General features: G+C 41.1%; 1 protein-coding gene across 21 annotated transcripts in view; it reads right to left on the bottom strand.

Moving 5' to 3' along the window:
* kif1aa (kinesin family member 1Aa) overlaps positions 1–23,762 on the bottom strand; it is a 196,485-nt gene that overhangs the window by 22,444 nt on the left and 150,279 nt on the right. For 8 of the 21 annotated variants that reach the window (XM_078410681.1, XM_078410690.1, XM_078410688.1 and 5 more), the window contains 5 exons: positions 22,819–22,924; positions 15,249–15,275; positions 11,015–11,038; positions 1,561–1,675; positions 365–498 (listed from right to left, as the gene is read on the bottom strand). In XM_078410681.1, the coding sequence (XP_078266807.1) occupies positions 365–498; positions 1,561–1,675; positions 11,015–11,038; positions 15,249–15,275; positions 22,819–22,924 (406 nt within the window). The remainder of the gene's footprint in view (positions 1–364; positions 499–1,560; positions 1,676–11,014; positions 11,039–15,248; positions 15,276–22,818; positions 22,925–23,762) is intronic. The other 13 variants (XM_078410684.1, XM_078410691.1, XM_078410699.1 and 10 more) reach the window with 3 other exon arrangements.

The following is a 23,762-nucleotide window of genomic DNA, read 5'->3' as shown; positions in this document are numbered from 1 at the left end:
AAATTATCTGGTGAATTTATCGATTAAAAGAAAATAATCTTTAATTGTACCTTCTGACCTGAAGTGATCTTCCCCTAAACTGGTCTGTCAGTCAGGAGGTAGAACCTACTCCATCTTCAACTGGTCCTTTGAATGTGAGTATTTATGATTCCAAGAAATGGTATTAGTACTCCAAGCACAATCCCACTTATTCTCATTATCAGTCTTTTCTTTCTCCAAAAAGGTAGCAATTTTTAAAAATCCAATCCAAAACTGTTAAGCGGGCTCTCTTCCCCCATGCACATAACGCATCCTAATATGTATTTTACTCAGAGGTACGGGCACCTGAGACCAGCTGTAGGTGGTTGGCAGTGCAGATTCCTACCTTTCTGAAGCTTTGAGTGTTCCGCTGCCAAATAGATTTCGGATGGAGCGGGAGGCTGGCAGCCTGGCATCACGGGTGTAGAAAACCATGCAGAAGTCTTTAGTGATGACAGCAGGCTGTGTGCAGTCTTTCATCTGCAAGAAAAAAGAGATTTATAAATGGTCCAGCAGTAAATAATAAGCACATGATTTTTTTTTCTCTCCTATAGTTTAAAGTTACAGCATGTAAACAGGCCCTTCAGCCCACTGATAAAACATGCCGACCATCGATTGCACACAGTTCTATGTTATCCCAGTTTTGCATCCATTCCCTACACACGAGGGGCAATTTACAGAGGTCAATTAACATAAACCCGCACGTCTTTGGATGTGGGAGGAAACTGGGGCATCTGGAGGAAACCCACATGGCCACAGGGAGAATGTGTAACTCTACACAGATAGCACCGGAGATCAGGATCGAACCCAGCTCTCTGGTGCTGTGAGGCAGCAACTTTACCAGTTGCGCCATTGTACCACCCTTCTTGGCTTTTGCTTCAACCTTTCATCCCTCTGTCCTGCGTGTCCAGGGAAGCAATTCAATTCCTCATCTATAAAAGAACAATTCCTGAATACTTGCAAAAGAGAAGTGCAGAATGTCCAGTGAAGTGAATTAAGAAATATTACACTAGGGTAATAATGGAGCTCATGTGAAATGTTGCTGAACAGTTGAGGAGGGAGCTTTATTTATATGCAACCCAGAAGTATTTGGTAGGACAAACTACATGCTTTGAATTTAACTTAACCAAATAGCTTTGATGACAGACCGGAAGGTGCTTTGTTCTGTAGTAGAGTTGAATCTTCACTAATTTCAAATGAGAGGATTTTGAAAGAGTTTTATTCTCTGTTTAAGCTTTTGATAGTTACCCTGTAAGCATTTGATGAAATTGTGTATATATAGACTTTAATTCTTTATTTAATTCACAGTTCTTCTGGTCGTATTTAATGAAACCGAGCAAATGGATTTTAATTCTAAATGAAATTCATACTGTTCTTCCCCTGGGAATGATTGATAGTAACTTTACTCTCCGCTGATAGTGACCTGGATGTGCTTGGTTCTGAGAATGTGCACGTAAAATGCAAACCGTTCCATTCCTTAGCACTGATAACATTTAAAACATTAAAGAGCTCAAAACGTGTTTGATTAAAGTAGACCCCTACCTCCAAATATGCAGACAATGTCATGTAGATCTTCTCTCCATATGGGGTCACTCTGTTGAGCAGCAGGGAGTTGTGCATGGAGCTGTCCCAGCCTGCTTCAAATCGGTAAAAGGTTCTGCAAAAAGGGCACTATCGAGTCAGCTTACGCCATTTATCAAACATGATTTGGCTATTTTGTTTCTGTTTTCTACCACAAATAACAGGAGTCAATGGGATATACACCAACCAACAGCCCTACATAAGGGCTCTGGTCCACTAAACCTTTAGGTCTCTCCAGATTGGAAAGTACTAGTTGTAAGGAGAGGGTGGACAAACTTGGACTGACTTTTCTGGAACATTGGAGGCTGAGGGAGATCTGATGGAAGTTTATGAAATTTTGAGAGACTTAAATAGGGTAGACGGTCAGAACCTTTTTTTCTTAGAGTGGAACTGTCAAAGACTAGAGGGCATAGCGTTAAGGTGAGAGGGAGGATATTTAAAAGAGATATGCGAGGAAAGTATTTTGCACAGATACAGGTGGGTGCCTTGAATGCGCTGCCAGGCAGTGATGGAGACATACAATAGTGGCATTTAAGAGGCTTTGGGATAGGCACATGCATATACAGAGAATGGAGAGATATGGATTATATGCGGGCAGAGGAGATTATTTTAATTGGCATCGTTTGATGTGGACATTGTAGGCTGAAGGGCTTGTTCCTGCTGTACTGTGCAATGTTTTTGTTTGCTCCAATATATAAATAAATGGTTGTTCCACGCATGGTTCCATTTATCACTAATTATTGCACACCTCTCTTCCCATGTTGCAAGATTTTATTATCGCTGTGATTTTTCTAAATTAATTCCTGTTGCGAATGAGGGGCTCTTTAGCCTATCTAAAGGGCATTCACCTACAATCCAGCAACCATGGACTGATCCAGATTTCAGTGATTAGCATGGTTTTGGAAAGCTCCCAGCTCTCTGTAAACTGTTGGCTGGTGAATAGGGAGGTGACTCAACCCAGCTCCACCAATGACCTCAACTGGTGATGGTGTTGACTCCTCAAGAAGCTTGGCAAGACAGGAGCTGGGAACATGTCCAATGGGTTGTTTTGAATTTTGTTGGTTGACTATGGGGGGCCGAGATCGGGAATCAGCTAAATTGGGAAACATGGTTGGTGGAATTTGAAGGGGACAGGGTTTGTAATAAATAAATTGTGCACAACTCTGTAATAACTTTCCAAAATGACCATGGTGAAGTGTTAACTGAAAGAGAAATGGACCCTTGTCTCTTATGCCTTACAAGACTAGCCAGGCAGTAATCTCAGATTCAGGCAATCACGGGATGTAAATCCTGAATCACAATCTGTCAGGAGACCAGTAAGAAAAAATGATGGCTTAATTCTGTAAACCTAAAATAGTTCAATTGAAGAATATGACATAGGTTACTAGCAAAAATAGCAAAAGTAGGAAAACTGTTGGTGTTAGTGACTGGAATTATAAGGAGGCAATTCCAATAAACCCCACAACTAGAATACTATATGTGGAGAAAACAAGAAACAATTTGATGACAATTACAACACCAAACATCTTTGATACACTGTAAATGCAAGTTGCCTGTATTAATTTCAATGCTGGAGTTTTATAAATTAATTTTTCACTGGACAAATTCCATGAAAGGCAAGGAATGCAAGCCAACCATTGGCGAGAACATAATATGTCAAGGACACAACATTTGAAGCAGGTAACATTATGGTGCAGGAAAAGCACACACAGTGCATACTACAGGAAGGGCACATGTGAAGAACACATAGGAGAAAACACTAAACATGAACATAAAGAGTGAAGAACAAACAACATATAGAATGCAAGGGAATCGTCAGATAGCAGAGGACAAAGTTAAAGAAACAGCAAAATATAGGGACATCATGATAGTCTTAAAATAAAATTCCAACTTTTCAGTAAAGTAGCATTTGTCTCTGTTTTCAAGTGGGAATGGGATGCGTTCGGGTGGTTCTTGTGTCAAGATTGAATTTAAAACGGATTGAATTTAAAACTGGACTAAGCTCCAACACAGGTGCCTATTGTCCAACTCAGCGGGCAGGAACCCACATATACAACACATGCAAGTCTTATTTCAAGGAGACATCAATAATTTTGGTGAGTTAAGTGATCATGAAAGATCCAGGAATTATAACTGGGCATTAAAAAAATGTTGAAATGCACCATGTATGGATTTAAAAAATGAGTTATAGGAATGTTTGGGTTAGCAATCTTCAACTGAAATGCCCTGCTTGGAATTTTATGCTTGCCTTTTCTCTTCCAGAGACTGAATGATCTGCTGTGCACTTACAAATGTGATTCCAGAATGATTAAGAATTTTATTTGTAGCTGATGAGTTACTTAGAGATATTAGGCCCTAAAGCATGATACACCAGTGAACAGTCTGTTTAGTCACCTTAATCAACTTTTCGACTTTAGCAGCTAGTCATAATATTTTGTTTTATTCCTTGAAAAAAGGGAATAACTAATTTAACATGCACTAGGACAAGGGAAGTTTTCTATAATGCCTCATTATAAATAATTCTGGCCCTCTCCAACCCAACCCTAAGTCTTGTTTGAAGATTTGGAACACATTTGGGATCTTCAACTGAAGAAGTTGCCTGAGTGCATCACATTATTTTCAAAACACTAATATTAATTTTCTTTTCAAAACACTTCTTTTGCAAGGATAGTTTTACCTCAGCTTCAGATAAGTGTGAGGTGTATTTTGGAAAGTCAAGCCAAGGTACATCCTTCAAATTGAAGGTATTTATTCACAAAATTGAATGTTAGGGTCCTGGGGAGTGTTGTAGAGCAGAGGGTGCAAGTACATAGTTCTCTGAAAGTAGCACCACAGGTAAATAGGGAGGTGACAAAGGCTTTTGACATGTTGACCTTCATCAGTTAAGTGACTGAGTATAGAAGTTGGGATATTATATTACAATTGTACAAGACATTGTTGAGGCACACTTGGGGTATTGAGTTCAGTTTTGGTCACCCTGCTATAGGAAATGTGTCTTTGTGCTGGAAAGCATGCAGAGAAGATTTCCAAGGATGTTGCCTATCTAGAGAGCCTGAGATATAAGGAGAAGTTGTGTAGGCTGGGACTTTATTCCTTGGAGAGCAGGAGGCTGGGGGTGATTTTATAGAGGTGTATAACATCATGTGTGGAATAGATAGGGTGAATGCACAGTCTTTTTCCTAGGGTAAGGGAATCAAGAACTGGAGGGTATAGGTTTAAGGTGAGAGGGGAAAGATTTATTAGGAACCCGAAAAGCAACTTTTCTACACAGAGGGTGGTGTGTATATAGAATGAGCTGCCAGAGGAAGTAGCTGAGGAAGGCACAATAACAAAATATAAAAGACATTTGAGCAGGTACATGGATAGAGGTACTTGGGCGGCATGGACACGTTGAGTTGAAGAGCCTGTTTCCATGCTATGTGGCACTATAATGATGCAGCCGTACACTGTGTGCAGTTCTGATCACCCAGTTATAGGAATTATGTCATTAAGTTGGAAACGGTGCAGAAGAGATGCATCAGGATGATACCTGGAGTTCTCACGACTGAGAGGGCCTGGAATAAGTTGGCAGCAGAGAAAGGTAGAAACAAGTGAGGTGGTGAGGCGAGGACTTATGGGCTGTCCGTGAGGTTTCTACATGCTTATTGACCATGGACTCTCATTACTGAGATCAAACTGTTCCTTCTACTGTGCAGACCGTAGAAAAGGATAGTTTGTATTCTTGTCCTGCACCTTTATTCAGTTCAAGAGGAAGAAGACTGTGCCTTCCTGTCATTACATTGGCTTCTTCATTGAAGGAAACGGTCACAAAACAATGGAAGAAATACCTCAAACATTGATTGAGTTCAAAGTGACCTCTGATGAAAAAAATGACTTGCGGAAATGATAGTAGAAAGACAACAGACTCAACACCATGAAAGCTTGTGCAAAAAGGGAATCACTTTCATTAACTTATATCAGACATATGTTCTACCATGCACAGTTCAGGAATCCTTCCATCTGTGGCACTACAAGTGGTGCCTGATATATTTACACTTAATTGATATAAAAGTAATATTTTTGGGGCTAAGTGCAGGTTTTAACAATGGCTTTTTCAGTCAATAGCAATTCTACCACATTCATGAATCATAGTAATGTAGATGACCTACACCACGGAGTGCACAGGAATTTAATTGTAATCTCTGTTTGAGGAACACTTTTAACATTTATAATTTATATATATTTCCACAAATGGGAGTATCCTTAATGTGCCTACTGATTATATCAAGGCCCGTGTCCCTGCTGGATTCCCACCTGCACATGCCCCGGCCTACTATTCAAAACGCCATTTCCAATAAAACTCCAGCATCTCAACTTGAGCATTATTGTATAATAAATCATTAGAATGCATTGGTTTATAGAAAATTGAGGACAATCACAGTGATCCTCATACCGATCATCGCAACATGATATGTAAGGTTGGTGCATGTTGGTCAATTTGAATTGGAAATGCGTGATTTTTCTCGCCCAATGGAAACCCGTCCGTCAGATTTTGCTACTGTGTGCGGTCATCCTAACCATTTTTTTGTCATCGCAGTATTTGGAAGTGTTGGGGCTTCTCGGAAATGGGAGTCTGGGACAAAAAGCTAGAGACACAACACCACAACAGGAAGTTTTATCTCTATGAAATAATTCCCAGAAGGCATTTGCAAAAAGTTAATTCTTGGAACTGGCTTCTCCCTTGAGTAGAGCTTTTCCTGACAGATGTGGCAAGCAAGTTCCTCTTTAACTGCCAATTGTAGGTGTGTTGTGCTGAAATCAGCTCCACTCTCTTCACCTCCCACATGGCTCTATCAGCAACAGTTCCTCTCCTTACAGGATGTTACACTTTCATTATCTTACTACCTTGGGCTACAGTAAGCTGTTCATTTCCAGGTACTCTGTACCAGAAATAAAGACCCTTTCCACCCACACTCATATATTTAAACTATAAACAGATTTGATTAGAATTATAAACTTGCACCTCATGGCATTAAGTAGAGAAATCATTTGGCAGAATTTGAATAATGTAGTCTTCATATCTACCTGCTACAAATAGTGGACATACTGGGGTAGAAATGGACTTAATTACTTTTGGTAACATGTGACTAATCCAGAAAAAATATATTCATGGTGCTGCAATGAAGTTATGCGAAACATAAATAAAAATCTAAGAAAAACTGCAGATGCTGGAAATCTGAAACAAAAAACTGGAAACACTCAACAGGTCAGACAGGATCTGTGAAAGGAGAAAAGAATTAACGTTTCAGGTCTGAGACCAATGCTTAAGCAAAAAAATGTTTGAGGAACTCAGTGGGTCTAGTAGCATCTGTGGGGCTGGGAGGGGGAAGGACTTGTCAATGTTTTGGGTCAAAACTCTGCATCAGGATTGCACAAAAACCCTGCTGTCCTGATGAAAGTGTTTCAACCTAGAATGTTGTCAGTTTCTTTCCTCCTCACTAATGCTGCTCTACCCACTGAGTTCCTCCAGCAAATTGTTTGTTGCTCCAGATTCCAGCATCTGCAGTCTCTTGTATCTGAAACATTAACTCGGTTTCTCTTTTTGCAGATGCAGCCTGACCTGCTGATCGTTTCCAATGTTAACTGTTTTTGTTTCCACCCAAGGAGCCTGAGTGTGACAGATGTCAGTCAACATCTCAGGGACCTATCTGACTGTGCAATGTGTTTAGGAACGAATTACAATAAGGCAAAGAGTAATTGTCATTGGGAAAGTAAGAACGGAATTTCAAGAACAGAATAGGAAGATCAGTGGGAACTGGGAGGGCTGAATATGGAATATGGGTAGATGAATAGGGGAACATTATTGTACAACACCATTAATGACCTATCACCAACTTCAGCTGAATCTTTTCAACTGATTTTTAACCCTTTCGGGTTGCAAGGTGCACTGTGAGTTCTGACCACAAGGCCATGTAACTATGGAAAATAAAGAATGCAGTGTTATAGAAAACAATGTCAAGGCCACAAAGTACTTTCAGGTTTGAAGAAGCCGAAATGTTCAATCTGGATGAGGTGGGTCGCTATGCTAGTGGTAAACCGATTTGATATGGAGGAAGCAACTGGTCTATATATATGTGTATTTGTGAGTATGTGTATATATACACACACAGAACTATTTTTCTCTTTCTCGTTATTATATTGTTTACAGTGTACTATGTTTATATATTCTGTTATGCTGCTGCAAGTAAGAATTTCATTGTTCTATCTGGGACATATAACAATAAAACACTCTTGACTCTCAACAGTCAGCTGAAAAGTAGAGGCCGGGAGAAAAAGGCAAGGCTGGAATGCACCCTGCCAGTTCACTCACAGGATCAGTTGAGGAACTGCAGCTCATCTGGTCTCCCTGCCTGGCTCCCCTGACTCAGCCAAAACATGATTAAGTACATGACAAATCTCTCCGCAATCTCAACTAACATCCCTATTTTAACCAAAGGTATACACAAAATGTTGGAGTAACTCAGCGGGTCAGGCAGCATCTCGGGAAAGAAGGAATGGGTGATGTTTCGGGTCGAGACCCTTCTTCAGACTGATCACCCATTCCTTCTCTCCCGAGATGCTGCCTGACACGCTGAGTTACTCCAGCATTCTGTGTCTACCTTCGATTTAAACCAGCATCTGCAGTTTTTTTCCTCACTATTTTAACCAGGTGATGTAAGGCATAGATTAAAGCTCCTTCATTTCTAATCATTATTAGATAATAACACCTTGCCCCTTGAGACAGGTATGATGAAAAATCAAAGTACCTTCATTTCTAACTATTATTAGATAATAATACCCTGCCCCTTTGTAACATCAGTTTACCTTTCCCCCTCAGGTACCATCCTAACTTCCTGTTGTGATGTTATGAATAGGATACTCAATAGAGTTCCCAGTCAATTTTAGTTCCATAATAATTGGGTGACACGGGTCATAATGGATGAAACCAAAATATTTCCTTTTTATGAAACACAACAACTAACAAAAATACCATTAATAAGACTGATAACATATCAATGTTTAGCGATGTGTAACTCCTTGTGTGGCATATAAGGATGCCTGAACCAGGAAAGTAAAAACTTCCGGGTAAAACCTTTTGCTTCATTCGACATCTCCTGTAGTGCACACCTCCTGGATTTTCAAACCACACAGCCTTCACGACTGATTCAATGTTGGATTGGGTGCAGTGGTCAAGCTTTGAGCATGCTAGATTGTTCAAGCTTGACTACGGTAAACCCAAAAGGTTCAAAGGTGCAGTGTTGCTCTTAAAGGCCTACACGTGGGCTTGTCATAATTAATGAGGAATCTGTTCCCCCAGGATGGTGGGCTTGCCAGAAGTGAGCACAAAACTCCAAGGAGATGGGCTGCAGATTGTTTTGCCTTTTCTGCGCCCACCCTCAATCCCAATATTCCAGAACAGTAACTATCCTGGCTCACTATGAAAGTTTGACTTTGTGCCTGTGAAAATAAAATCATGTTGATGATTCTTTATCTCCCTCTTTCTTCAAAGTGCTCCTGACTTTGAACTTTAAATTTTCTCCAAATTCTTAAATAATTTTTGGCAGCACTTATTTAACCTCACCCTACAAACGCAGGCCTGGTGCATTGGCGTGACAGCATTAATCACCTGTTAAACATCATTCCCCTTATTCAGTTCCACTGATTTCAATTGCAAGAGTTATCAAATATGCTACATTATGGCTCTCTAATAAGATTCTGCCTTCTCTGTGTACCCATCTGGGTCCAATTTCACCCTGAAATTATCCACAATCTTTTGAGTCTGTTTCACAGCCCTCTGTAAATTGCAGGCTAAAAAGTAGACCCAGAAGGTCAAACCCAAACTGGAAACCTCAGTGATGCAGAAAACCGAGTGGCCAGAAATTGGCAATAGATTTCACTTTGGGTTGAGGGTTAGTGTGTACAGCAGTGAATGGGAGGAACTAAGGAGGGAACAGATTTTTTTCTGGCGTAGTTTTACTTAATCATAATCTGGATAATTTCCTGACCCAACACTCCTCGGGGAGTTCCAAAAGGAAGAGTGGATCAGAGATGGAGAAGGACAGCACAGATGTCCTGCTATGCCAAACTGAATCCATTCGACTGCAGTTCCCTTTATGTATTATCAACCTGATCTATTTATCCTCTCCTTAATGCCTAACCTATTGGTGCAAATCCCAGCCTAACCTGTAAGCAACTGAATATTTGAACAACTTATTAGTGCTAACAGGTCCTGAAACGTGCTGGGCTGGTAACAATCCTGCATGTCAACCCTGCGTCTACCTCACACTTTCTGACCCACGAGGTAGGTTTGATCCAAGATATCAGTCCGTTCTACTTCCAACGGGGTTTCCTTGCCACCTCAGGATGGTCAGCAATCTCCTGCAACTGCATGCCCTTTCCCAATTTGCCCTGATTCCTATGCACAGGGATGACCCAATAATTCTTGCATCAATTGCATCCAGTTATTCTCTTCACATGTCCATCTTTCTCCAGGGAAGCCTTTGCGTAGAACATCCAACTAGAGGACTCAACTGTCCGTCTGTTTCTGCTGCATCACATCATGGAGATGGTTGCACCTCCCCATTGGTACCCCTCTCAAATGAAATCACACTGCATTTACACCCGGTTCTTTCATTCTCAAATCTAGGAATTCCATGGCAGTACCCTTGAGGACAGTAATTAGCACATGCAAGCTCTTTCCCAGCCCACTTGTACAGTGCATGGTACAGAATGAAGCCAATTGGCTTTTTACTATCTGTGCTGCCATAACTTTCTTTAACTTGAACACCTTCCACCATCCTCTCTCCTCCTTCTGCATGGACATAAGTCTTTCATTTTACATCATCATGTATTCATCACATCCCCGTTTCCAGCTTGGTCAGTCAGATGAAGGCACCTCTCCACCAACCACCCTCACGTCAAGGATCTCAGTATTGATGCATCTTCCTACCTTTGAAAGAAGATCTACTTTGAGAATAGGCACCAATGGAGGGGAGCGTATTAATTTACTGAGATTTGCTGCAGTATTAAGAGTCTCCTCATGGAAAAAAGTGCTAATATACGTATACTCTCTTGATGCCAGGCTACATTTCCAATTTTCCAACTTCATTATATTTTATCAACTTCATTTAAATTTGAAAAATAATGGAAAGGACTTTGATTGCAGGCCAATAAGAAGAAATACTGCCCCTTTGATGAAGGGAAATATCACAATCTTGCAATAAAGACATCATAAAGGGAGCACAATTATTATTGACGGGAACAGTAAGTTAACAGGCACAGGACACCGACATGGGAGTAAGAAAAACCAAAACAAGTGATACCAGTGAGTGAAACAATGGGAAGGACGGGATACAAATTGCAGAGAAAAAGAGCAAAAGAAAAGTTCACTGTGTACCTATTGTCATTTCCGTGTGTTATGCTTTTAGTGAAGACAACCCAGTGACAAACACAAAAGGAAAAAAAAAGAAAAAAACGTCAGAAATTTAGTCCTCAGGATGTTAAATGCCATGTTTGTCATGCCCACCTGAGCAACAGAGAGGGGAGGGGATGGTGAAGGAGTGGAGGGATGTGGGCAACGGTAACAGTAGACACTCCACCCTTTACCGTAGAGACTGCTATCAAGCACCCGTGTGCAGTTTCCTCCAAGAGGATTAAAATATTCTGCAAAGACCTGTGAATTGTTGAGGTGCTTTGGACATACTTCTGGCTGTACAGCTGATGAGAAGAACAGTCACTGGATTTTGTCTATAAAACCTGTTGCAATCTCTTTCAATGACTGTTGTTTTAAATAATCCATCAAGGCTGCTCCCAAATTACACACTTAATCACCAGCCACTGTTACACTGTATGGTTGAACAGCAATTAATCCTTACACTGATGAAGAAAAGCAACCCCATACTGTTAAAAGGCGTGCGGTTATTTCTACTGGACAAACTGCAACTGTATGCAGTTAGTACTGAGTAACTTCTGCTGTTTAAACAGAAAGTCTGGAGCTGCACCTTACTTTGCTGATAATTCCAGGCATCAGTAATTGATGAGAAGAGGATTGATTCACAAAATTAATTTAATTTACTTGGTAAAACAATAAACTTTCAAAGCACTCAGGCCTAAGAGGTCTTCCAGTTTGTGCGGTTTAAGGTTTTATTCCTTGTCGCAGACGTATTTAAAAGAAGCTGAAATAAGAAATTTAGTAAAGTCAATAGTTTACTGCTAAAAATAAATTGAGGAACACTTGAAGGTCTTCCAGGTGAGACAGTCCTTCAAATCAACCTTGTCTATTATATTCGGTGCTCCTGATCTGGCGTCCTCCAAATCGTTGTGAGCAAGCGTAAACTATGCTACTGTTTCGCCGAACACTTGTGCCCTGTCTGCCAAAGTCTGCTGGACTTTCAGATTGCTAACCATTTTAACTCTCCTCCCCATTCCCATACTAACCGTTCTGTCCTTAGCCTCTTCCATTGCCAGTGTAAGGCCACACACAAAATGGAAGAATAATGCTTCATATTCCACTTAAGTAGTCCTCCCGCACCTCTCTTTTCCAGATTTCCCCCACTCCATCAGTGTGAAGAAGGGTCCGGTCAAAATCGTTGTCTGTCCATTCCCTCCACAGATGCTGCCTGACCCACTAAGTTTCTCCACTATTTTTTGCTGAGTCTGAGTCTCTGGCTAATTCCAGGATCCACTTAATGCATTTAGTAAATTAATTCAAATAATTAATAGCAACATTGTGTCATAGAAAAACTCTTAACCTGCTGAAAAACAGAAACTAAATCATGGATGCAGTGAGGCAGCCTGAAAATGCTGAATGAATGGAACAGTGAAACAACCTTACCCTACTCAGTCAATAGAACAATGCAGAGACAATGGGATATCCTTACACTACTGAATTAATAGGAGCTCTGTTCAAATACAGTCAGACATCCTTACTGTACTGACTCCATAGGAACTCTGCACAAACACAGTGAAACCCCCTTACCAGGTGGCGCCAGCAATAGCTGCCTCGCCAACAGTCTGTCTGTCCCTTCCTTCCTTGTTGTTTTAAAAGTATATGTTAAATGTATGTTTTTAGTGTTCTTTAGCTTGTTTTATATGAGGAGTGGGGAGTTGGGGGAAACTTTTTCTAATCTCTTACCTCGACAGAGATGCGATTTTTTTCCGTATCGCATCTCAGTCCGCACTGCGGCCTACCATCAAGGAGTTGGCGGTCTTTGCTGGAGACCGACTACGAGAGCTCCACCGCGAGAGCCTGTGGGACTTAACATCATGGAGCCCGCGATCCCTGCCGGGGTGTGCCTGCGAACTTTAACATCGCGGAGCTCGTGGTCTCTGGTTAGAGACCAATTTCGGGAACTCCAAGCCGCAGGAGCTTCGACCACCCCAACGCAGGAGCTTCGACTGCCCCGACGCGGGAGCTTTGATCGCCCCGACCACCGACCGAGAGAGCTTCGATCGCTCCAATGGATGGTTCGACTGCCCCGACCGCGGGAGAATAAAGAGGAAGAGGGATGGACTTTATTGCCTTCCATCACAGTGAGGAATGTGGGGAATCCGCTGTGGTGGATGTTCATGTTATGTAGTTGTGTGTCTTGTTTTTTTATTAGTGTGGCTATATGGTAATTCGCATATCACTGTACATCAATTGGTACACGTGACAATAAAAGACCTTTGAAACCTTACTTTACTAAATTGACAGGAACTCTCCACCAAGAGTGAGACATCCTTACTCTGCTGAGTTAACAGCAACTTTGCAGAGAGTGAGACATCCATACCCTGGTGAATCAACAAATCTCTGCATAGGCTTTGAGACACCTCTACCCTGCCAGATTAACAGGAACTGTAGGCACTGATCAACTTAATCTTTGAATCAATAAGAATTCTGTAAACAAAGTGATACCCACATCATACTGAATTTACAATGTGAGAGAACAGTATTCATACCCTACTGAGTTAACAGGAACTCTACAAAGATACAACAAGGAACTTTTTCCTGCTGGGCAAAGAGCAACTCCATAATGTCACACAGCAAGTAAACCTCATCCTGCAAGCTGAGCTGGACCTCCAGTGTTAAGTATATAGTGTTAAGCCTTTACACTGCGTAGACAAAATGTCAATGCAGACTCCCAACATTTACCATTTTATTTCCCCTTCCCATTCACATACTAACCTTTCTCCTGGGGTTCCTCCGTTGCCAGACGGAGGCCACACACAAACTGGAGGAACAGCACCTCATATTCTGCTTGGGTAGCTTACAACCCAATGGTATGAAGAGTGAATTTTCCAATATTAGGTAACACCCTCCCCACCTTTCTTTCCCCCTTTCTTCCTTGTTCCCACACGGGTATTCACTCATTTCTCCCACGAAGCTGCCCCCCCCCACTCCCTTTCCTCTTTCCCCTATCCTGTTCCACCTCTATCCCTTTCCCTGACTTCACATTTCACTCCTTATCTTTTAGTCACCCTTTAGTCTCTTCTTCATCTCTATCATTTGTTCACCCATCTGCAAATTAAACCACCCACACCTGAATCCACCTATCATTGCCAGGTTTTGTCTTGCCCCCATTTCTTTTGCAGCTTTCTTCGCCCTACTGCTACTCTGAAGAAGGATTCCGACCCAAAACGTCACCTCTCCATGTCCTCCAGAGAAGCTATCTGACCCACTGAGTTACTCCATCAGGTTGCGTTTTTTAAAATACCTTTACTAAATGGACAATGGGTTCATGAAATTCCAAAAATTACATGGAAGATATGCACGCTATTAATCTGATACAATCGCCATATGCTCAATACCTTCTCTGTAGGTTTCTCAAGGGAAGAAAACACCGATGCAGATCCTCACTCACACAGCCAAATGATGTGTAAAGAAGCCACAGATAAACACAAAATGCTGGAGTAACTCAGCAGGACAGGCAGCATCTCTGGATAGAAGGAATGTGTGATGTTTCGGGTCGAGACCGAGTCTGAAGAAGGGTCTCGACCCGAAAGGTCACCCATTCCTTCTCTCCAGCATCTTCGGTTTAAACCAGCATCTGCAGTTCCTTCCTACATGTAAAGAAGCCACTACTCCCCAGATTTTCTTTTATTACTCCGTTGCCTTTAAAATATTGTTGAACGATGATCTTTGTTTGCTCACGTGCAATAGTACAATGCCTCAGAGTTTATTATTTAATTGCCAGGCTCAAATGCCTGACAAAAGCTTAATGCCTTCAACACACCATACCAGATTCCACACAACTGCAAATGTATTGGTTGACTTAGCCAAACTTTAGCACATGCAGTAAACTCCTGCATTTCCCTCCCCTACTAAAGAAATTAACGCAATGATGGATGTAGCAGTGGAAAAGCTCCCCATCATCCTCCCTGGTACTTAGCGTTACATCAGTCCATATAGCGTGGCCATTGCAAGCACTACATGCAGCCTTTGACTCCTAGGAGCTCATGGATTTGGGCTTCAGGCCGAATTAAACCTACAATGCCTAGCAGGTCTTTGCAGAATGTGGTGAAAAGAGGAAAAGTGAAAAGAAACAAATAAATCAAGATATTAATTTAAAGAAAACCAAGTTTTGATGGGATTTCGATGCCTGAAGCTGTTGAGAAATAAATAATTTAAGGATTTAAAACAAAAAAAATACCTAGGCATATCCGAATCAAGAAATTGCCTGCAAAAACACAAGAACAATATCTTGTTAGTAGACTCAAAAAAGTATCATTGGTGACGGTAACATTGTAAAGCAAAGCAGCAGACTCTGAGCACAATAAAACAGCATAGCTATGTTCTAGGGGATAGAAGGTCACTAATATAATTTTACATAATCTCACATAAATTTTCTTATTTCTAGCCTTTTAAAATGATAATTTCAGCCAAATTACTAATTCAGATCAATTGGAGCGCTCAGGAACCGAGAATAAAGCCAAAGCACTGAAATGTTTTCTGTCTTTTTCTCCAGCACTACACCAAGAATTACTTTCCAACCCAGAATTAGATGGAACTCTAATTTACATTTATATTTTATATTGAGACCAGACCAGGGATCAAAAGGTCTCATGTTCACAGAACGATAAACTTACATAATTGAGGATGATCACCCTTGGTCAGGACTGGGGTTGATTTCTGCACTTCAAGAGATAGAAAAGTAGTGGACGGCAATCAGTATTGTGGAGTGGAAGACTGTCCGTCTTTGTAACATACTTTAAAAAAAGTTTGGGATCCATATTCAGAAGTGAGTCTTCGCAATGATAGATCGAGGGAACTAATATTGCATTAAACCAATTGCGCCTGGAGTTCTGCTTGGCACTGGAAGCTAATTTTTGGATACAGTGCAAATCTGGCTGGCATTAATTCACCACTGTTGGCCTGCATTGCAATCCAATACCTACCTATCCCAGGCAGATTATTTCCCCCAAGCAACCATCCTGTTCTGGGAGGGGTGTATGGAAATGGATGCTGCATCCATCCACAAGTACTTAGTGACCTTCTATGTTTGCGGCAGAAACTCTGACCATATGGACAAAGCAGAACACAACTTTGACCATTTGCTCTTTTCATGGTAAGTTGTGTATTTCTTTCAGTAGCAAGTGACACATTCATTTTTGTGTGCATACAAACATAATTTCAGGATCACACTCTTCCACTGTCTCCCAGTTACAAACTCACTCCTACTCACATATGCTCATTAATATTCATCCAAACGCATTCAAACTCCCTAATGGGAGTTATCTATAGGCCCCCAAACAGTAGCCTCGACATAGGGTGCAAGTTGAATCAGGAGATAAAATTGGCGTGTCACAAATGTAATGCTATGGTGGTTATGGGAGATTTCAACATGCAGGTAGACTGGGAAAATCAAGTTGGAAATGGACCCCAGGAAAGAGAGTTTGTAGAGTGCCTTCGAGATGGATTCTTAGAACAGCTTGTACTGGAGCCTACCAGGGAGAAGGCAATTCTGGATTTAGTGTTGTGTAATGATCCTGATCTGATAAGGGGACTAGAGGTAAAAGAGCCATTAGGAGGCAGTGATCACAACATGATAAGTTTTACTCTGCAAATGGAAAGGCAGAAGGGAAAATCGGAAGTGTCAGTATTACAGTATAGCAAAGGGGATTACAGAGGCATGAGGCAGGAGCTGGCCAAAATTGACTGGAAGGAGGCCCTAGCAGGGAGACGGTAGAACAGCAATGGCAGGTATTCCTGGGAATAATGCAGAGGTTGCAGGATCAATTTATCCCAAAGAGGCGGAAAGACTCTAAGGGGAGTAAGAGACACCTGTGGCTGACAAGGGAAGTCAAGGACAGCATAAAAATTAAGGAGAGAAAGTATAACATAGCAAAGAAGAGTGGGAAGACAGAGGATTGGGACTCTTTTAAAGAGCAACAAAAGTTAACTAAAAAGGCAATACGGGGAGAAAAGATGAGGTACGAGGGTAAACTAGCCAATAATATAAAGGAGAATAGCAAAAGTTTTTTTAGGTACGTGAAGAGGAAAAAAATAGTCAAGGCAAATGTGGGTCCCTTGAAGACAGAAGCAGGGGAATTTATTATGGGGAACAAAGAAATGGCAGACGAGTTAAATCGTTACTTTGGATCTGTCTTCACTGAGGAAGATACACACAATCTCCCAAATGTTCTAGGGGCCGGAGAACCTAGGGTGATGGAGGAACTGAAGGAAATCCACATTAGGCAGGAAATGGTTTTGGGTAGACTGATGGGACTGAAGGCTGATAAATCCCTAGGGCCTGATGGTCTCCATCCCAGGGTACTTAAGGAGGTGGCTCTAGAAATAGTGGAAGCATTGGAGATCATTTTTCAATGTTCTATAGATTCAGGATCAGTTCCTGTGGATTGGAGGATAGCAAATGTTATCCCACTTTTTAAGAAAGGAGGGAGAGAGAAAACGGGTAATTATAGACCAGTTAGTCTGACATCAGTGTTGGGGAAGATGCTGGAGTCAATTATAAAAGACGAAATTGCTGAGCATTTGGATAGCAGTAACAGGATCATTCCGAGTCAGCATGGATTTACGAAGGGGAAATCATGCTTGACAAATCTACTGGAATTTTTTGAGGATGCAACTAGGAAAATTGACAGGGGAGAGTCAGTGGATGTGGTGTACCTCGACTTTCAGAAAGCCTTCGACAAGGTCCCACATAGGAGATTAGTGGGCAAAATTAGAGCACATGGTATTGGGGGTAGGGTACTGACATGGATAGAAAATTGGTTGACAGACAGAAAGCAAAGAGTGGGGATAAATGGGTCCCTTTCGGAATGGCAGGCAGTGACCAGTGGGGTACCGCAAGGTTCGGTGCTGGGACCCCAGCTATTTATGATATACATTAATGACTTAGATGAAGGGATTAAAAGTACCATTAGCAAATTTGCAGATGATACTAAGCTGGGGGGTAGTGTGAATTGTGAGGATGATGCAATAAGGCTGCAGGGTGACTTGGACAGGTTGTGTGAGTGGGCGGATACATGGCAAATGCAGTTTAATGTAGATAAGTGTGAGGTTATTCACTTTGGAAGTAAGAATAGAAAGGCAGATTATTATCTGAATGGTGTCAAGTTAGGAAGAGGGGATGTTCAACGAGATCTGGGTGTCCTAGTGCATCAGTCACTGAAAGGAAGCATGCAGGTACAGCAGGCAGTGAAGAAAGCCAATGGAATGTTGGCCTTCATAACAAGAGGAGTTGAGTATAGGAGCAAAGAGGTCCTTCTACAGTTGTACCGGGCCCTGGTGAGACCGCACCTGGAGTACTGTGTGCAGTTTTGGTCTCCAAATTTGAGGAAGGATATTCTTGCTATTGAGGGCGTGCAGCGTAGGTTTACTAGGTTAATTCCCGGAATGGCGGGACTGTCGTATGTTGAAAGGCTGGAGCAATTAGGCTTGTATACACTGGAATTTAGAAGGATGAGGGGGGATCTTATTGAAACATATAAGATAATTAGGGGATTGGACACATTAGAGGCAGGAAACATGTTCCCAATGTTGGGGGAGTCCAGAACAAGGGGCCACAGTTTAAGAATAAGGGGTAGGCCATTTAGAACGGAGATGAGGAAGAACTTTTTCAGTCAGAGAGTGGTGAAGGTGTGGAATTCTCTGCCTCAGAAGGCAGTGGAGGCCAGTTCGTTGGATGCTTTCAAGAGAGAGCTGGATAGAGCGCTTAAGGATAGCGGAGTGAGGGGTTATGGGGAGAAGGCAGGAACGGGGTACTGATTGAGAGTGATCAGCCATGATCACATTGAATGGCGGTGCTGGCTCGAAGGGCTGAATGGCATCCTCCTGCACCTATTGTCTATTGTCTATAAACCATACTACCTCTCCATTTATTATTTTTCTAATTATCAGTTATTCCCTTTTAAAAGCTACATCCTTATCAGATAGATGCGGGAGGGAATACAATTCATCAGCCATCGAGCTGATCCTGCAGATTAAATTAACAGTTCTACAGCATCACAAGCTCATCTCCAATTTCAGGAACTTAATTCTCTTCATTTCCCTGGTATTACAGATCGTAGGGTTGGGTTGGATATTGAGATTTTTACAAACAAGATAAGTTGAATATCGGTGAGAAGTAAACATTTAAGAAATATGAAACAATGTGAATCTGTTCGCTTCCAGTGTTATTAGAGGTGGAGAACCAATCAAGTCTGAAATGATAGGTGGTAAAAAATGATAGGTGGTAAAAAATGATAGGTGGTAAAAAATGAACTTTCTTTTTAACTGGATTATTATATATTTTTGACCAATGTTTTCTGGGTTCCCTTTTCTTACAGATAAAATTACTTAAGAAAGGCCAGATGGCAAAGTAAATGCCTTGATACTGCTGTTTGGGGTGCCATGAGAAACAGAAGTATTACCCGGAGCAGCCTGTTTTACCCACATTACTCACCATCACCGACTCCTGAAAGGCCATCAACTCTTGCTAGTCCCTGAATGCATTCTCTCTCCACAGTAGTCAATCTCACCCCAGACCACAAAATCTCAGCCCCAACCACAATATGCTCCTGACAACACTCTCTCTCTCCACCCCACAAACACAATATTACCTTAATTGTCAAAACCATTCCATCCTACAGTCTTCCTTCTCTCTGTTCCACAGCCTTCAACTTCAGACTTTCCCTCACCTGACAGACAGGTATTGGGCTAGTAGTCAGGCTTTCTGTTTGTGATTAAAACCTTGTACTGGCATTAAATAAGATTCTGGAATTAAGCTGGAATATGACCAAAACAACCTACGCTCGACCAAAAATACACTTCCAACCACACATTGTGTTCAGGACCCCATTGCTGTTCCAAACAAACTATACCAACCAGTCCCAGAGTATGAGAGGACAATGTATGACTCACTGTATCTCCCAGTCAGAGTGTGTAAATAGATGGTATGTGACTCATTGTTTCTCAAACACTTCATCCTGTTCCAGGTATATTAATCTGCTTGCAGAACATTGCAGGTCCAGCTATTTTTATATCTGGTTCTAAACATTGATAAGCCTTTCGTGATGCTGATCATTTTTTAACAGGGAGCCTTTCAGTCAATGGCTCCATTCACATCTCATCAGTTTTCCCCCACCCTTGTAAAATGAAGGCGTCATGACTATGAGAACTTCAACAGACACACACTTTATCACTCATTTTTTTAAGTTTTGAAGTGAATTAGTGGATGAGCAAAGAGAAAATATAAAATTATGCTATGGTAAAAGTATTACACGTAAATGTTTCCGCAAACTGCGCAATACTAATGGAATGATTAGTACGGTTAATTACTCTACTAGTCTGGAATCTCTCTCACAGGCTGCCTAGTTGGTGTTCTGAAAGGAGGTGTTAATTTCCCCACATCCCTGTGCTTCTGCCTCTAAGGCTGTTGGATGGACAATTCAAATCTCAGGGACCATGTGACAAATAAGTATGCTGGGACCAAGACATTGGAAGAACTATTTCATCTGAACAGAAATTGCATGTGTAACAAGCCAGCAGGGAAGAACATTGTATTATGTATTATTTTAAGTACTTGTTCAGGAATTGGCCACAGGCCTGTGAAGCCTACTTCATCATAAGATCATACCTAATTAATTACACATCACTGGCGAAGGCAGCATTTATTCCCCATCCCTAATCACCAGCTCACAGTGAGTAAGCTAACGATACTGGTGGAGTCATGTGACATACTGGGTAAAGAGATTTCCTTCTCTAAAAGACTTCCAAGAACCAAATAATTCCTTAAAACTATCCTGTCGTTTCACAGCATCATTGCTGATACAGCTTTCTTTTTAACTTTAGATAATCATTTACTCTTAAATTTACAAGTAAGCTTGTTGGGAATTAAGTGCCTGCATTGATTCTGGAACAAGGTGCTACTTATTGAGTGCTGGCTCAGTAATATAACCACAATGCTCCAGTATCAAGAGAGTCCAAGGACAATTGGACAAACATTAGAAATACTAGGCCATTTTTAATTGACCTATAATTGGTAAAACCTGTTATTTGAATGGATTAGATGATATTTAATCCAACAATGGGAACAAATCAACTTCAACTACTCATTTATGTACAAAATACACTTCTCATATGTTAAATTCTCAGATTTTAAATAAAATGATCTATAACATGATAAAAGTGAAAATGAAGAAAAATAACTGCAGATGTACTTCTGAAAACAAGTCAGAAAATACTGGAAAAACTCGGCAGTGTATGACAGCATCTTTAGAAAGAGAAAATCAAAGTTAACATTTCATGTTGAAGAACCTTCATCAGAACTAAAAAAGAGCTAAGAACTGAGGAAGTGAAATTCTTCTTAGTTCTGATGAAAGGCTTTAAATCTGAAATGATAACTTTATTCCTTTCTTCAGATGCTGCCAATCTGCAGTTTATTTATTGGCATTTTGGTCTTGTGACATGATATTGCACCACTGGCTCACGTGTAACATGATGATGCACTGCAGGCACACGTGTAACATGATGGTGCACCTCAGGTACACGTGTAATATGATGGTGCACCTCAGATACACGTGTAATATGATGGTGCACCTCAGGTACACGTGTAATATGATGGTGCACCTCAGGCACAGATGTTACATAATGATGCATCGCAAGCACTGTGCCAGTTTTGAATACTTTGAGACAACACGGAGAGATGAGTTGATTGCTTTGAGGTCCTGCTGTTTTCCAGGGATCCTGTGCACCTCTATGGTGGCAGTTATAGTATAGGAGAATATGCACCCTGCAACGGGTGACAGGATTATAATTAACTCTGCTACCTGGCCTGATAAACTGGCTTTCAATCACATGTGGTCTGATTAATTGTCAAATAATTGTTCTGAATTTTTAACCGTCACCAAAGAATATAAAGCACCGTACAATTTTGCAAAGGAAATGCTGAGAAGCCACCAATCCACTACATGCTGAGAAAGAGAAGCCATTCTAATCATCTACTAAATTGCAATCAATAAGCTAAGGTAAATTCACAAAGCAAAGACATTAATGGTTTAGATTAAATAATGGTTTGAAGGTGCCAATATTTTTTTTGTATTAAGTAATATTGAGTGGTTTAACATTATTTGAACTTTGTGCATGCAGTGTTCACTTTACTAAAGAACGTCGTTGAATGGAATCAGATTCCTGTTCCAACAATCTCAGGTCAGCAACAGCATGGGTCGAGTGTAAAGCTTTCATTATATCTAATTTGTGATACATCTGATGTGGTAATGTTTAATAGAAAATCGTTAGAAGGAGTTTTGCTCTTGAAGTTTTGTGTTGAATCTGATCTGGAAATGATCTGGATGATGTGATGCTAGCGAGAGGTTTAGTCAGTATCCAACTATCATGTACCTGACTGTAGTATCCCCTGATTCTTATCTATCCAGTACCTGGGACAATCTGACTGTCCAAGAAGCCAGTTTCTGTTTTTAATCCGGGGAATGCTTTACACATTAGAGAAAGCTTTACTCAATTAAACTTCTGTTGGAACTCATAGAGGAGCAGTCAAAATTATCAAGAAATTAGTTAAACAGGGCACTTCTAAACTGAATTATCAATGCACGGGAAAATAAAGAGGCACAGGTAGAGGGGTGTTCGGGGGAAAGCCATCAGTGAGAGCACTGGGAATCTAAGAGAAGCAACGTGAAGATTAGTTTGCTATGTGTTAAACGCTGGCAGCTTCAAACTAGGCACAAAGGATTCTCCTGCTGAATTCTCAGTGTCTAACCTACCTATCCTCCAGGGATGGATGTGTGTGGCCTGCCATTAGAATATTCAAGGACAGGATGTTGGGATCGATGATAGAATCATCTGACTCTGGTGTGTTCCGGATCCGACCTATGGAAGAGACAATATGCATCTGATTAACAAGGGCAGCAAAAGTACATCCCATCCCTCATCTGCATCAATTCAATTGAACAGTGGAGGTTCTGCTGTTACTTTATGAGCCTACCCCTGATTAAATTAATCTTTGTTACTTCTCTTTATAGTTATTCCATCAGATATATTGACAGTATGTAAACTCAGGTGGTTGAGGGTCAGCTATTCCATTGGATTTCTCTGCAGTGCTCCAGAGGCTATATCTTCAGCTCAGGCTCTATTGGTGTAGGGCCAAGCCTCATTACATTGACTTGGACATGTAATCTAGTTCATTGGAGAGAGTGCTGCACCAGTGGAAATGCCCTTCATCAAGTTAAGTGACAAAGATCTGACTTCCCCCATCATATCCCTCTGATGCATATTAAAGATATGTGTCTCAGATGTGCACAGGAATTCTGGCTGGTGTCCTGACCAGTATTTATCCTTACCCAACAATACAGGAAAACAGATTGGCTGAGATTGTAGTTGATAGAAAGTTGTATTGATAGTTTCATTGGAAACTTACTTGCTAAATGCATTAAGCATTTCTCTGCATGGATAATAAATCTGCAGTGTGGTCTCTGATGATTTTAGGTGTTTGTGATATCAATTTGAGAGCAACAAATCAAATCAACTTTGCAAAATGTGACCGTGCAATTGTGGTTTATGAAGGGTGCTCTTTTGAATGATGGGAATGGCGTTGTCCACTATGTTTTGCAACATTAATTGCTGCCCCAATGACCACTGCTGATGACATATTATCTTTCTGGCCGTCAGCAAGAGTGGTTGAAGAGGCAGCTGAGTGTCCTTGCTGTGG

This window comes from Rhinoraja longicauda, chromosome 13, assembly GCF_053455715.1.
Source record: "Rhinoraja longicauda isolate Sanriku21f chromosome 13, sRhiLon1.1, whole genome shotgun sequence".
Classification (NCBI taxonomy): domain Eukaryota; kingdom Metazoa; phylum Chordata; class Chondrichthyes; order Rajiformes; family Arhynchobatidae; genus Rhinoraja; species Rhinoraja longicauda.
The sequence above is the reverse complement of the archived record's forward strand: the minus strand, read 5'-3'. Positions and strand labels throughout refer to the sequence as shown.